Source organism: Archocentrus centrarchus, unplaced genomic scaffold (assembly GCF_007364275.1).
Source record: "Archocentrus centrarchus isolate MPI-CPG fArcCen1 unplaced genomic scaffold, fArcCen1 scaffold_36_ctg1, whole genome shotgun sequence".
NCBI classification, from domain to species: domain Eukaryota; kingdom Metazoa; phylum Chordata; class Actinopteri; order Cichliformes; family Cichlidae; genus Archocentrus; species Archocentrus centrarchus.
In genome coordinates, this window is record NW_022060263.1 from 2,224,174 (window position 1) to 2,240,494 (window position 16,321).

Sequence of the window (16,321 nt, forward strand, 5' to 3'; positions counted from 1 at the left end):
CCCTCGGTGAGAGGCGGCGAGCTGGGGTGGGTATTTTTGTATCCCCTTGCCTGTTCATTGGAGCTCTCACCGGTGGACGAGAGGGTTGTTACCCTGCACCTTCGGGCGAGGGAACGTGTTCTTTGAGCTTTGAGTGCTCAGCTAGAGTAGAAAAGTGCAATATAAGAACTAGTACATTTACTGTTCTGAATGTTGTTTGGACTAATGTGCCAAATGACAGTACCCACCCTTCATGGAGTCGCTGGATGGGGTGCTCTGGAGTGCTCCATTCAGTGACTCCATCGTCCTAATGGGAGACTTCAACGCTCACGTGAAATGACACATGACAGTGAGACCTGGAGTGGTGTGATTGGGAGGAACGGCCTGCCTGATCTGAACCCTGATCTGAATGGTGTTTGGTTGTTGGACTTCTGTGCAAACCACAGTTTGTCCATAATGAACACCATGTTTGAAAATATGGATGTCCATAAGTGCACGTGGCAACCAGGACACCCTAGGTTGCAGATGAATGATCGATTTTTAATCGTATCATCAGATCTGTGGCTGTATGTTCTGGACACAGGTGAAGCGAGGAGCTGAGCTGTTAGCTGATTGCCACCTGGTGGTGAGTTGGATCAGGTGACGGAGGAGGATGCTGGACAGACCCAGTGCACCTAAACATATTGTGTGCTTTGAACACCTGACAGAGGCCCCAGTTGGTGAGATCTTCAACTCCCACCTCCGGCAGAACTTTGACAGTAATCCGAGGGAGGCTGAGGACATTGAGTCCATTGTTGATGCTGCTGCTCAGAGTTGTGGATGTAAGGTGGTTGGTGCCTGTCATGGTGGTAACCCCCAAACCAGATGGTGCTCTCCTTCAGCTTGAAGGGAACCATCAGGCTGAAGAAGGACTTCTATCGAGCTTGGTTAGTGTGTGGGACTCTGGAGGCAGTTGATGGATACCAGCAGGCCAAGCGGAACATGGCTGAGACAGTGTCCGAAGCAAAAACTCGGGTGTGGGAGGAGTTGCCCATCACTGGAGGTGAGGTCAGTGAGGTGGTTAAACAACTCCTTGGTGGAAGGGCCTCTGGAGTGGACGAGATTCGCCCTGAGTTCCTGAAGGCTCTGGATGTTGTAGGGCTGTCTTGGTTGACACGCCTCTGCAACATCGCGTGGAGATCTGGGGCAGTGCCACTGAATAAGCAGATTGGGGTGGTGGTCCCCATCTTTAAGAAGGGAGACAAGAGGGTGTGCTCTAACTATTGGGGGACCACACTCCTCAGCCTCACCCGTAAGGTCTATATCAGGGTTCTAGAAATCAGGGTCCGTCCGTTATTCGCACGGATTCAAGAGGAATAATGCAGTTTTTGTCCTGGTTGCAGAACGCTGGGCCAGCTCTTCATTCTCTTGAGGATATTCGAGTGTGTGTGGAAGTTTGCCCATCCAGTCTACATGTGTTTTGTGGACTTGGAGAAGGCATTCGACTGCCTCCCTCAGGGTGTCCTATGTGGGGTGGTGTGGGAGCATTCAGTCCCTGTACAACTGCAGTGACAGCTTGGTTTGTATTGCCGGCAATAAGTTGGACTCCAAGTCTCCCGTGGGTGTTGGACTACACCAGGGCTGCCCTTTGTCACTGATTCTGTTCATAATTTTTATGGACAGAATTTCTAGGCGTAGCCAGGTGGCGGAAGACTTCCGCATTGGTGGCCTCAGAATCTCATCTCTGCTTTTTTGCGGATGATGCAGTCCTGTTGGCTTCATCAGGTGGTGGCCTCCAGTGGAACGGTTCACAACCGAGTGTGAAGTGGCTGGCATGAGAACCAGCACTCTAAGTCTTGAGGCCATGGTCCTCAGCCGGAAAAGGGTGGAGGCCCTCTCCAGCTCAGGACGAGTTGCTTCCCCCTGTGAGAAGTTCAGATCTCGGGGTCTTGTTAGCGAGTGACGGGGAGAAGGGAGCGGGAGATTGACAGACCGATTGGAGAAGGCATTCGTGGTCTGTCGTGGTGAAGAGGGAGCTGAAGTGTGAAAGCAAAGCTGTCGATTTTGTCAGTCTGCATCCCTACCCCAGCTATGGTCATGAGCTTTGGGTAGTGACCAAAAGAATGCGGGGGGGGGGCTATGCCAGCTGACATAGGGCGAGAGGCAGGGTCACCCCGTACAGGTTGCCAGCCTGTCACAGGGCCAACACAGACAGATGAACAACCATTCACACTCACCTTCACACCTGCGGGCATTTTAGAATCACCAATTAACCTAACCCCACTGACTACATGTCTTTGGACTGTGGGAGGAACCAGAGTACCCGAAGAAGAACCCACACAAAACACGGGGAGAACATGCACGCTACTTTTCCACCACCGAGGTGCACCCGGTGCTCGTGTCAGTGCTGGTGTTGGTTTCACTGAACTGGCAAAATGCTTAAGAACGGGCCCGCGTTTCCACCACGCTTTGTGAGCTGATCCTTTACGTATGAGTGTGGGCGGGTCCTCGTCTGGACACGAAGCCGAAGCGCACGAACGTGGGAGAACACGCTCCCCTTTCTGTGCTGCAAATACGTTTTAGGGTCCAAAGCAAACTACTGCAGCATCTGTGTGCAGCACAGAGGGAAACACAGACAGCGATTAGAGCAAGACGACAAGTACGCACTTTGTGTCCTTTTATCTGTGATATGAACTGATACAAAGCAGCAAGTTCAGCCTTAGAGCCCAACCTGATTCACAGCTGTGAAAATCGCTTCACTTTTCTCCTGTAATACACGTGTAATATGGTAGAAAACTTGATGTTGAGACGGCAGAGTCATGCCCTTCTGCCGCTTTCGGCACGCGTTCCTGGTTCAGGACCAGCTAGTTTGCAGAGGGCCGGTATTGAAACCCGTTTTTCGGCCGAGCACCGAGTGCATTCGCGGTGGGAAAAACCGCTGAACAGTTCAAATACTGGCACGGGCACCGGAAACCCCGTTGGTGGAAAAAGAGGCTTTGTCATTAACTGCTAATGTTAATGTCGCTTTGCACTGCAAAAAGCCAGATTTTTGTGACCATGATGTTGTTGAGCAAACTCTGCATTTGCTTTGAAGGGACTGTCTGTTGGTGTTATATAAATAACACCAAATCAAGTGAATTATATTTAAGTGAATATAAATTCACTTAAATATAAATAAAAGTGAATTTATATTTATCTGGCTGTATTTAAAAGTATAGTTTTTGCTCAGACAGAAAGGTAGAAGCCACAGAGTCTCTCTCTCTATTTTGAATTTTGTCAGCTGCTCCCAATTAACCAAAGTTTATAATTGGTGTCTTGCTCACTTTTAGGATCACGGAGGCGCTGTGGGTCTTTCTCAAACTGGCTTTCCCATCAGTAGTCAGCATCAGCAGCTCAGAGCACCTTGTGGTAAGATAAGACTCGTAATTTTCAAACTGCCTGCTACAGCTCGTCTTTCCCACTCCTCAAACACACACCTCAGAGCTCGGGTTTCAAAGCAGAAGAACAAGAACTTGTACAGCCTTTGATTGTTCTCAGAAAGTTTGAACACACCTGTATTTTATCTTTTTGAGATACAGTTATTGATATATTGGTGCCAAAAATACATATTTTATTAAACATGCAGGTGCTATAAAAATAGAGTGCCTGGACAACTTGACTTAGCACTTTAACTACTTCATGGTTCTTTGTTACAGTGCTCATCAAATCAACCACAGTAATGTGAACACAAGCTGCAGTGAAAATGAGACTGACAGGTGGGGAAAGCAATCAGAGAGCTAATTACTTGAACTGACACCTTACTGAATTTAAGTAATAACAGCAGCACACACTGACATCACAGTGTGCTGAAATAAATGCATAATTCCGACTTTTTGCCTTTTAGGCTTATTTTCTTCTTTTTCGTGGACATTGTGATTTATCATGGATAAATCAGCTATTACAGAATTTTTGTCTTATCACATGCACACTAAATGTTTCTGGAATAGCCACTGCATAATTAGACTAAAGGACTCATTTAAAATGTTTTTGTCAGGACAGTGAGACTCAGCAGGTGATGCTACATTTTTTCACTTGCCACTTTAATCAGCTGCTTCATCCTGTGTTTCAGCTTCCACCTCCAGCAGTCAGCAGAGACAGAGCTCAGCAGCATCTCAGTCCAGCAGCTTCCTCAGCAACATGTCAGCAGCAAATAGCATCTCTGCCATTCTCCCTTTGATATCTTCCTCCTCTTCGCTCCTGAGAGGTCTCAGCAGGGCTTCACACGAGCATGCTGTGACAACACCATCCTCCCACCCCCACAGCAACATATCTCAGCAGAGCGTCTCTCTGATGGACACAGATATCTTACACTGAGCTCACTGAGCTTCACACAGGAGCCTGAATTCAGATTGATCATTACTCAGCATATGTTTTAGATCAGCGTTACAGTCACCTGATTCCTACCAGTGTGTATAAATATTACAGTGCCTGATGTGGATCCTTGATGTTATAGTCTGGTTCAGGCAGTATCAGAAAACAGGCATCGCAGTCTCGTACATGAACTAGAATGCATCACACGATCAAACAACAGCTTCTCGTCCACAAAGAGTTCTGCTGTTATTTAATCACATGTTGATATTTACATGTAAAAACATTCACTGTTTTCTTTACATGCTCAGTGTTGATGCAGTTTGATTGGAGCTGGTTGGATCATCCCAGGTGACACACTGTGCTGCACTGACTGCTTGTTTTACTGTCCAGAAACTGATGATGCTGTGGGCATTAAAAGGGTCAGCTGTGGACTTAAATCCCAGTTCTGGAAAAGCTGGGAAGCTTTTTACAATGTAAATAAAAATAGAATACAATAATTTGCAAATTTCATATCCAATATTTTATTAACAAGACAACATAGAAAACATAAAATGTTTAAACTGAGAAAATGTGTAGTTTCCTGGAAAATATTTGCTCATTTTGACTTTGATGGCAGCAACATGTCTCAGACATTGGGAGAGGAACACACAAGGCTGGAATCATACCAAAAACAACTGGACTGCTTATATAAATATTGTGGAACACTTTCAGAATGATGTTCCTCAATGTAAAGTTGTTACATTTTTGAATGTTCCATCATCTACAGTGTGTAATATCAAAAGAGTCAGAGACACTAAAGAAATCTCTGTGTGAGGGACAAGGAGGATTATCAATGCTCAGTGTGGCCTTTAAGTCTTAAAGCCTGAAAAATCTCTGCCTGTTGTTCAAAACCAAACATCAAATCTGATGTTTCAATTTCAAGACTGAACTTTTTCAAGCTGCTCTGGTTACAAGTCTCTGTTTTGCAGAACTTGTGATATTTGCTGTTAGCAAGAAAAAAAAAGTGATTTTTATTTCATAATTGACTGTAAAGATAAATATTGTGGGGAAAAAAGACCATAAATCTGTTTTGAGTAAAAAGTAATTTTGGCCTTTACTAGAGAACTTTTTTAATCATTCAATTCAATTTATTTTTATAACATCAAATAACAAACAGTCGCTTCAAGGCGCTTTGTATTGTGGGTAAAGACCCTCCAATAATACAGAGAAAACCCAACAGTCAAAACGACCCCCTATGAACAGCACTTGGAGACAGTGGGAAGGAAAAACTCCCTTTAACAGGAAGAAACCTCCAGCAGAACCAGGCTCAGGGAGGGGGGTCATCTGCTGAGGGGGGGCTGAGAAAAAAAGACATGCTGTGGAAGAGAGCCAGAGATTTATACTATCAAATCTGTGCAGATGTCAGTCTTTGTTGGTTATAGCCCATCAATACAAAAAGACCAGACAGATGTTTGGAGGAGCTGGAATTCTTTGGAGTGGCTGTGTCCGGTAAACCAAAAGTAAGTTAACATTTATTTTTAAAGCAACTTTCACAGACAAGTGTCACAAAGACCTGTACACAAAATAGAGTAAAAGTTAAATGCCATAAAAACAAGAATAAATTAGTAAAACCATCAACAAGAAGCCTGGTTAAAAAAAAAAAAAGTTTTTTAACTGACTTTTGAGAGTCAGATTGAAACAGAAAGGCTCCTTCCTCCTAGTCTTCAGTCTCATGAAGAACAACCAGCAGGTTCTGAGTCCGATTGAAGACTATGAGCAGCAGTGTGCTTGGTAAGAAGCTGGGATATACAAGGTCTGGGTGGCTGACTCTTCTGTGTGTGAGAACAAGAATGTTTCTCAGTATTTTGTATTGCTTGGAGGTGTGAAGGAGATAATTTAAGTCAATACGGTTTTTCTCAATTGCCAAAACACTAAACCCTGCTGTCTGAACCAAATGCTCAGTGCCCTGAACCCATTTACTGAAATGGTCACCTTTTTGGCAGAACCTTAAGCACTTTTCACCTTGTTAGACACAACTTGCAAACATTTTGACTCACTAAAACACATTTTGCACTGTGATGGTTGGATAATGGTAAGCACAGGTAGCAAAAGTGGAACTCAGTGAAAGCACAGCTGTCTCAACTTGTCCTCCTGAGACCTGAGCTCCTGTTTGCAGTGCATTTTCAATTTCTCCTAGATATTTGTGATTACATGGACCTGATGTGTATATATACTAAGCTTCCTCTTTGAACAGGAAGTTGCATTTTGTTACATACTTTTGTGAGAAAAAAATGTGGACACTGGGATTATTTTATAGCATAACTCAACAAAAACAACACGACTTAACAAAGTATAAAATACTATTGAGCACAATGAAGTATGAGGTGCAGCAAAGCCAAAATGTAATGTCCCCATATGTGGACGCAGGGTCTCAGGAGGTTAAACACAGCAACTCAAAATTAATCACACGTGGTTACTGATGTGAAGAAACCAATATGAGCCAGTACAAGGAGCCCTGGTCACTGAGGTTTCACTATGGACAGAACCAATCAGAGAGGAAGAGGAGGAGATACTGGATGCACTTTTGTTGTTGTAAAGGTTTAAAGTTTTTAGATAGATATTTAACAAGTCTGAAACTAATTGTTGGCATGTCTTTCTGTTTAATCAATAAACTGATATATAAACCCAAGCTCCAGAAATGTGTATATCCTCAAGGCAGTGCAATAATCTTAGCAAGATGATACAAATGCATAATTTGTGTTAATACACCACTCTGCATTTAATCAGTTATTGTTTAGCTCTGGTTCTGCTGGAGGTTTCTTCCTGTTAAAGGGAGTTTTTCCTTTCCACTGTCACCAAGTGCTGCTCATAGGGGGTCGTTTTGACTGTTGGGTTTTCTCTGTATTATTGTAGGGTCTTTACCCACAATACAAAGCACCTTAATTATTCAGAAAATGTGACCCATGTGTCACATTTACAGGGTGGCTGTGGCTCACTTGGTAGAACAGGTCACCCAATATCAGAAGGTTGGCAGTTCGATTCCTGGCTGCTCCAGTGTGCATGCTAAAGTATCCTTGGGCAAGATACTGAACCCCAAGTTGCTCTCTGATGCAACTGTTATGTGAAGTCAAGATTCAGGAGTGTTTTATTGTCATGTGCACAGTAAACAGTTACACTGAACCATAAAATTCTTATTCTGCACTTCTTCTTCTGCTGGCTCAATAATAATAAATATGAAAATATAGACAACTTATATACACGAGGTAGATTGTATAGAGGAAGCTGCAGTAAATGAAGTATGTTTGCACAGTGGTACAGCAGTGTCATATGCATATAGCGCAATCTGCAGTCCAAAATACAAAGTAGAGCAGTCTGTGTGTGTGTGTCAGTCAGAGGTGGCAGTTCACAATGGCCTGTGGTTCTTGATTTCACACTCCGATACCGCCGCCCTGGTGGCAGGAGTGCAAAGAGGCCATGCTGTTGTGCTGTGGGTGTGTTGGATCTTTTATAATGTTCCGTGCTCTTCTGATGACCCTGATCCAGTGATGGTAAGGCAACTCCTGAGATAGATCTGGAAGTCTTCACCAGCCTGTGAAGAGCCTTTCTGTCATGTGCAGAGCAGTTCCCAAACCAGACCGTGAGGCCATTGGTGAGAACGCTCTCGATGGTGTTCCTGTAAAAGCTGCTGAGAATTTCAGCTGGCATGCTGAACTTCTTCAGCCTTCACAGGAAGTACAAACGCTGCTGTGAATGTTAGAAAGTACTCTGAAGCAGAAAACAGTGCTTGTAATGTATGTGTGTGTGAATGGGTTGTATTTGAGTGCTCAGCTAGAGTAGAAAAGCACTATATGAGAACGAGTCCATTTACACACATCAAGTTTATTTGTATAGGAATCACTGATGGCTGTGAAAATAAAATATTCTGGGGAAAAAAACATTGCGGGGAATATTTTTGTAAAAGGTCGGATCAATTTAAGTTAGGCCACAGATTTAGTAGAGGAACGCCACGCTAAAATTACAAGTATCTTATTAAAGGCAGTTATACTGATCACTACACACTGGTGCTGTCTGTGCTGTGAGGAAGTTCCTTGCCAAAACACAAAGGTTTACACCACTTTACAATACACATAATATACTAAGTAAAGAAACAAATACGCCTGATATTGAATACGTTCACAGATAAACCAATACTGTCTAGTCTGGTTACTAAAGGTCAGCTGATGAACCCAGAAAGAGCGCAGCAGAGCATTTTTGTGCCGTTTTCTGAACCCTGACTGATGACTGCTAAAAGGCAAAAACACACAGTGACACGTGTGAGGGATCCCCTCCGCTCAACAAAGGCAGATCTCCTACAGGTCTTTTACAAAAAACGCTGGCATCTCATTTATGGTTATATCCCCATCAGAAAAAGTTATTTGTCAGAATTTCTTGGGATCATTGAGTCTTTTAGTGGTTTTTGAGAGGCAGAACTTCAATTTTTTGAGATTGTATCACATGTAGATTTAAAACTGAGGCAGAGTAATCTACAATAGTGATAAACTGACCCTTGAAAAGTTTTGTTTTTATATTAATTACAACAGCACCACCTTTTCTGGGGCGTTTAACAAAAAATGATCAGAAGATCAGTATATGATGCTTTCCTTCAAATTTTCACTAAATCCCAGTTTAGGAAGAAGACTTCTGACATACAGAGATAATACCAAGGCCAGATCTAGCTTCAAAAATCAAACATTTGTAATCTGGCACAGGCTTGGTGGTACATTTCCAGATTAAAAAAAAGCAAAGATTTCATTGATTTTTGAAGCAATAGAGACCGATTTCTCCTTCCACCCAGTCCTTAGCACCGGGAAGTAAACCACTCATATGGAATAATAAAGTCAATAAAATTAATGGACTGTTACCTCATCTTTTTTAGATAATGCACTACTATTCAAATAAAGTTGTAGACCTAACACCACACTTTAAAGAGACGTTTTATTGAAATGGCAGGACCTTCTGCAGATACACAACACTGAAATTTCTGTATAATTTCATGGTGAGCTGAGGACAATTTCTACTACTTGGGAGTTGGACCTCACTGGGACCCCACAGGTAAACCAGCAAGTGTTCACAGCTGTTGAAGGACACTTGTTGGGTTTTAAGGCATTTTCATTGTGTAGGAATGGAGAGTGGTGGTGGCCTCAGTCCACACAGCAGCTGTCACCATGAGACGTTAGATTCCATACTTCTGCTTTAGCTCTTCCACCAGGCTGATGTACTCGTTCATCGCATCCTCTTTGCTCTTACCTGACAGAAATCAAAAATGCATTATAGCAAAGAAAGACATTAATTTAATGAATAAGCTAGCACTGCTTTTTGCTCTTTGTCATGTTTGCTGTCATAAGGACCCGCTCATAGTTTTAACTGTCAAATTTACCACTGTAAGGAGACTGGTGATCTTGAAGGAGGGCAGGATGCAGCTGAGTAGGGTGTGCAATATTCAAAGGTACTACAAATGATGAGGAATGCACCAATCCAAATCTGATCTGATAGGGATACCTTGGCACTGGGTATCTGCCAGTACTGATCCGGGTTTTCTGGTTTCCCCCCACAGTCCAAAGACACACACACTTAGGCTGCCTATCCCAGCTGTCATAGGGCGAGAGGCGGGGTACACCCCGGACAGGTCGCCAACCCATCACAGGGCTAACAAAGAAAAACGCACACCCATTCACACCTGTGGGCACTTTAGAATCACCAATTACCCTAACCCCACTAAGTGCATGTGTTTGGACTGTGGGAGAGAGTACCCGGAGAGACCCCACATAAACTACTTTCAAACTCCCCACAGAGAGGCCCGGGCCGAGGTGGACACAGGAGCTTCTCACTGAGGCAGCAGAGCTAACCACCACACCACCGTGCTGCACGAGAGCAGAACTCGTCTGAGACTTTTAGTAGATGCATCTATGAGATTGTTATTGTGGTCAAGATTTTGAGAAAAGCTGACCTCTGACCTTTACCCTTAAATCAAGGTGGCCAAGATTTGAACTCATCTGAGATTTTTAGTGGCTGCATCTATAGTGTGAAAATGAACTCTGTAGGTCACAGGATTCAAATTATGGCCAACGTTCAAGTTTTTGTGGAACAGACGCTGCCACTGACGCCAAGGCTACAGCTGAGCTAACAAAATGTACTAAATTGGTGCTTATTTATAAAATAATGAATATGACAGAATATGCACGTTCAAGTTGAAGGTGACTTTGTGGGCGACATCTGGTGGTGATCCTGCTCATTTCCCTGCCTAAGATGTATAAATTTTATTCATTTACAAGTCAGTGGGGACAGTTGAACCTTCTTAATATCTTTAGTTTGTGTTTTGAGGCAGTTCAGGTGGTCAGGATCAGCACAGAGATGTGGAAATGTATGTAAATTTAAATGAATTTGTGGATCTTGAAAAGTTGTTTTACTCAACAACCTTCAACTCATCACAAAGCTTTGTAGCCATTCCTGCTGAAGATGGAAACAAACGTGCTTCAACGCTTGAGGCAAAAAAATAAAAACCCCACGAAACACGGCTGAATACAGTCAGGCTACGAAGGCACGACGTACAGCAGCTGGTGATGTATGGCTCAGAATTAAGCAGAGGCTCAGCTGCAGTTAAATTACTGATGCAGAAACATGGCAGGAAATGACTGGCTTAAAAAGCTTGACCCAGCATACAACATCCTATGTATGGCTGCAGCTAGTAATTATTTTAATAAATCCGGTATTCTATTAATTATTCCATCAATTAATCAAGTAATCGGATAAGAAATACTTTTGTTAATGAGCAATAGTAAATATTTAGGAGAAAAAGTCTTTTGAAATAAACTGCTCATTGCAATTTCTAAAATTGAAACCAATGTTTAGTTTAACTGCATATTCGATTTCATTGTGTTTATGTGCCATATTAAAATCTGATATTTTCTCAAATGCAAAAATATATAAAGGTATGCATACAACATAAAATTAGGCCTAAAATAAAAGAGCCTCATCTCTGCTTGGAAGGCCTTCTTAGATTCTCAGGAGGCAAAAGCGAGAGCTGACATCACTGCAGCTCCTGCATGACGCAGAGCTGGTGTGTTTTCATGTGTGTGTGTGGCTGTAAACCTTTAAAGACGCATATGTGCTTTGATGGTTCTTGGTGCTAATGTTGTAATGGTGCAGATATTAATAATTTATGTTAATAATTCAGTGTCCAGCCCAAAAAAGTTTGATTATTTTTACCAGCCTGAGGAAAAAAATATTTTATAGTATTAAGACAATATAATTTATTTATATTTAATATAAATAAATTACATAACATTTAGGACAACCATTTACAGCATCAATTAAAATCTTAATAATTAAGCTGACCGACTAGTACGTGTGGTACTGACTGGTGACCATAGTGACGATTGGTTACCTCGAGGCTCCCGGTGAGTTAAGAAAATCTACTTTTGTGCTTACATTTGCATGTCCCTGGATGCACTGCTGTGTCACTACTATTCCACTGAGTGTGAACCAGCTGCTGTGGAAGAGCGTGTCAATGAAAGCAGCTCATTGGCAAAGGAGGGCAGACTCTGTTTGTACTAATAAATGCTGCAGTCTGCAAATCACCAGTAAAACACTGTTTCTTTTTTCTATATCATATCATTACCACAAATTTTCTTGAAACATTGTGATATAATTTTGGGGCTGTAATTGTCCACCCCTAGTTGCTTCAACTGGAACCATTCATCCCCATAAGGGCTCCCAACCCTGAAGAGCCCAGGTAGAAATCATCTGAGCATACACATGTAACCAGTTTTACTCAGGATCATCAATATTTGGGACGTGCAGCTCAGAAAACTAAATGGTAATTCTCAAAGACTACATTTTTAATCTGGTACTTAATTAAAGCACTTGGATCAGGATGACCGATAGTTCCATCATAAGACCGATACTCACCAACGATATGAAAGAAATGGCTGATTTTTGAAAACAGATGGTTACCCTGAAATCTTTCCATTCGCATTGATAAACTGGAGACAGCTGCTGCCTGCTGTACTTCAGCTGGTGGTGACTGACTGTTTATATAACCAACAATATCACAGCGGTCTGTAAATGACTTAATGCACCTGGTGAAACAGAGCCTGGTGATGAAATAGCTTCGCACCTGCAGTCGTTGATAGTATGTAATATATTATGCTAATGCAAGAATGCTAATGCAAGAATGCTGGATCAGGGTTCTAGCCAGAAAAAATTCACAGGCTGGCAGTATCACAAGTACTGAACAGTGCTAGCAGACTGATGCTAGCAGACTGATGCTAGCAGACTGATGCTAGCGGTCCATTCCAGTAGCTAACAGCTGAAATTCTGAGCCCAGCCTGACGGTACCTCAGCCACGTGATCAACTGCTAGCTCAAACCCTGTGGATACAGTGATATGATTTTCATAAAATATTAAAACTTGCCTCAGTTATAACTCAAATGGAGATTTGATAGGTATAAATTAGCTTTTAAGACATTTTATGGCATTAAAATTCTAAATCAAATTTCACATTTCAAGACTTGACAGTGGAAATCCTACGTAAACAAAAGCCGTGGAATTATTTCAAAAATGCTTTGACCAGAATATAAATGTGTGTGTAGACAAATCCACATTCTTACTCACCCTTCTGCTTCTCCCAGGCGTCCCATTTAGCCTTCCCAGTGAAATCAAGCATACCTGGACGAGCTTCAGAGATAAGCACACTGTAAGCAGCACTCGTACTGTAAGCATTTAACCCACAGTGGGTGTCTTCAGTACAGGGCAAAGGTGGTGGAGTTACATCATATTACACCACAAAAGCTTAAGCAACAACACCGTTATATTTAAATTTCAGAATAAAAGAAATAAACAATAAACTGACACTGATGACTCAAAGCTACCTGCTGATATTTGAACTGTGTAAGTATAAGTTTGCTCATGTAGATAAATTATAAAATGCCATGACACAAGCAGTTTATCATCAGGGATCATTGTGTGGATTATTATTTGCCTCAGACACACCTGAAGACATAATACTACAAAGACTCGGATACTCTTGTTGTAGACACGCCCACTTTATTTTGACCTGGTCAAAAGTCTGTTTCAAATCACCTGCACCGACAGCTGAACTAGCTTGTCATAAAATCTGTGCTGGCGATGTATGCCAATAAAAGTTGCATTCTAGTGCACAAGTGCATGTTAATAGTTCATATAAGATAGTGCTGATTACAGTGTGCACCTCTCACCTGTGTTCACGTCGCCCACGGTGGCCTGCTTGAACAGTGCGTAGACCTGCAGCATCTCCTCATCAGCTGGCTTAGCCTTCAGCTGCTTGACCTCAGCTGCTGCTCCATCAAACTTCGCCTTCGGACAGGACGACAACTTCATGACAGCACTCAATTTAGGAGACTGACTATAATACTGGTCACCCCTGAGGTAACACTAAATTTGAATACTAGCCTGACTACATTATATCTATGTATCTACATCTGGATGTTTCATGTGTGCAGAAGTCAGTGAACAGCTGTGTTATAACCTGGCAATTAATCAGTACAACACTATTTTACCCCAGCTTGCATTACACATGTTTTATCTAATATTTGCTCACATCATCTTCATTTGCATCTGAAAATCAGTATTACTGAATGAGTTAACTGATTCACTTGGACCCTCCATGCAACAAAAACCTGTGAAATAAGTACAATTTTATTCATACAGCACCTCTCAGACCACAAATCAGCACGTGCTTCACAACAGTAGAACAAAGGTTGGTCCGCTGACTGCAGGCCAACCACTGCAGATATGATGAGGAAACGCTGTAACAATGGCTGCGGGAGGACCTCTGCTCCACCCGCAGCCATTGTTCCACGGAGAGTGTTTCTCCACTCCACACCGTGAACTCCTGCACCGGCTGCAGGTCCAAGGTCAGGGTGGACAGTCTGCCTGCAGTGTTTAAACGCCCACACTAAAACCCTGTGCCGTGGCCTGACGGGTCATTTGTGAACTTTACATTACATGCAGGCGCAATGCAAACCCGACACGTGGAGCTGGACTTTATTAGCCTCGGGGACGTCTATCAACCCGGTCTCACTGACAGATAAGCACTGAGCACGTGGACTTTCTGCATACACCAAACAGTCGTTCATTAAGCTAGCAGCTAAAGACCATTCACACAACAGCAGTACAGTATCTGTGTGCCGTGCTCTCACAACGGAAACGCACCAAATCCTCTGCGCCGGCTAACGGCGGACTATAAACCGGCAGTTTCATTCCTACTGCCTTCTTTATACATACCTGGAGGTCAGCCATGAGTACTCGTGAGTCCAAACAGGTAAAGTGACTGCCTGCAGACAGAGCGATCCCTGCAGGGTGAAGTCCGCCGCCCCTCCCCTGTCAGACTGCAGCGGTACCGTGTGACCCCTGCTCTCCTCCCTCCATGCTATTGGCTGAACCGAAGACTGACACGTCACCTCGGCCGCTCAGTGGATGGCGTGATGAAAACTGCATCCAATCGTGTATTTACAACGGCCATAGAAGGACGTTTGTAATAATAACAAAAAGGACATTAAATGTCGGCACGGCAACTGGGAATTACATTTTATTTATATCTTTTTCGTGTTCTCTTTGGCAGAGAGAGCCAAGCAGAGACAGATGCAGAAATTAATGTTTCACCAATAATCCTGACCACCCTCTGTAGCACTTCAGCTCTGCTACCCGAGGACAGGAAATCTTTCACAAAACCTCATGGAAACCCTAACCATAACTAATAACCTAACAGTGAAAATGACGTTAAAGGACTTTGTTATTACAAGTGCTAACAATGGAGGCATAATCTGTGTACAAGACGCAGAAAAGTATGTTAGTATAGTATAAGTCCCTTGGATAGATGAGACCAAAGGGGAGCTGTTTGGCCATAATGCAAAGCACCATGAAGACCAGAAGACTGGTCACCATGAGTCAACCGTGAAGTCCCCTGCATAACAAAGTATGGGACATGCAACAGGACAGTGATGTCGAGCACAGCAACAAATCCACAACAGAATGGCTGAAAAACTAAAGAATCACAATGGCCCAAAGTCAGACTTCAACCCAGCTGAAATGTTGTAGCAGGAGCTTGAGAGCCTCCAGTCCTGCTACAGCTTAAACAAATGCCTACAAACCTCAATGAACTGAAGTAATGTCACAAAGACATTTCACTGTATTTTGCACCAGGAGGCTTTGTGTTGCAGGTCCTTAAAAATGGATCCCATCATGGAAGCGGCTGTCCGATCCATTCATTTCTTCCAAGCCAGAAGTCTGAATCACAGAGGCATTCCCTGTGCTGTCTGACCACGCTGTGACTGGAGTTACCCCTGATATGAAGGGAGCCTTGGCTGCAAATGTTTAGTGCATGTTTGGGACTACCAACCTTTGTGAACAAGGTTTCTCTTTAACAAGCACCAGTAAAACAAAGCTGCGCTCCAGGCTCACACACAATAAATGACCTTCTGAAACTGGCTGCTCCTCGGGCTCTGACACCTGATACTGATACACCTGTGAAGTCTAAAAGATACAAAGTTTCAGGAGCAAATGAAGTGAGTAAAACTTCTTTATGTAAAATGCTGCTGCAGACACTTTTGCACCCTGAAGAATACAGGTCTGTGAAAATGAGCACATACTGTGAAAATATTCAAAGACTGACCATTGTGCAAAATAATGTAAGTCAGCACACTGCAAAAACTGACAGTCTATCTAAGTCTAATAATCTTACATTGAGCCAAAAAGTATTTTTGATCTTGTTTTGAGAGTGATATACTAAGCAGGAGCTGAATGTGTAAGATTATAAAACTTGTTTTTAGAATATATTACTTTTATTTCTTACTTAGTTACTAAATCCTTAAACTAGTTACTTTACATGCATTTTAGGCTAAATTATATCACAGACACTGTTTGAGGTCACATTGTATATTTCACAACCATTTTTAGATGCGAAAGCTTATTTTAAGGCCTCTCAGTAATAAGTCGCTTAGGCTTTTGTTGGCCCATC

General features: G+C 42.7%; 2 protein-coding genes and 1 long non-coding RNA gene across 4 annotated transcripts in view; 1 reads left to right on the forward strand and 2 right to left on the reverse strand.

The window, feature by feature from the left end:
• Nucleotides 1–16,321, reverse strand: part of LOC115776668 (uncharacterized) — a 97,929-nt gene that overhangs the window by 79,656 nt on the left and 1,952 nt on the right. The window lies entirely within an intron of this gene.
• Nucleotides 3,281–4,802, forward strand: LOC115776676 (uncharacterized). 2 transcript variants are annotated; one of them, XR_004019495.1, is made up of 3 exons: nucleotides 3,286–3,366; nucleotides 3,654–3,713; nucleotides 4,067–4,802. It is a non-coding gene; the product is annotated as an uncharacterized LOC115776676 (long non-coding RNA). The 2 variants fall into 2 exon arrangements; XR_004019496.1 differs by lacking the exon at nucleotides 3,654–3,713 and having other exon boundaries at nucleotides 3,281–3,366.
• LOC115776674 (acyl-CoA-binding protein-like) lies at nucleotides 9,248–14,747 on the reverse strand. The gene is made up of 4 exons (XM_030724407.1): nucleotides 14,590–14,747; nucleotides 13,542–13,659; nucleotides 12,940–13,002; nucleotides 9,248–9,573 (listed from the first exon to the last, which is right to left on the reverse strand). Exons 1-4 carry the CDS (start codon nucleotides 14,602–14,604, stop codon nucleotides 9,500–9,502), a joined length of 270 nt encoding a protein of 89 aa, XP_030580267.1. The 5' UTR covers nucleotides 14,605–14,747; the 3' UTR covers nucleotides 9,248–9,499.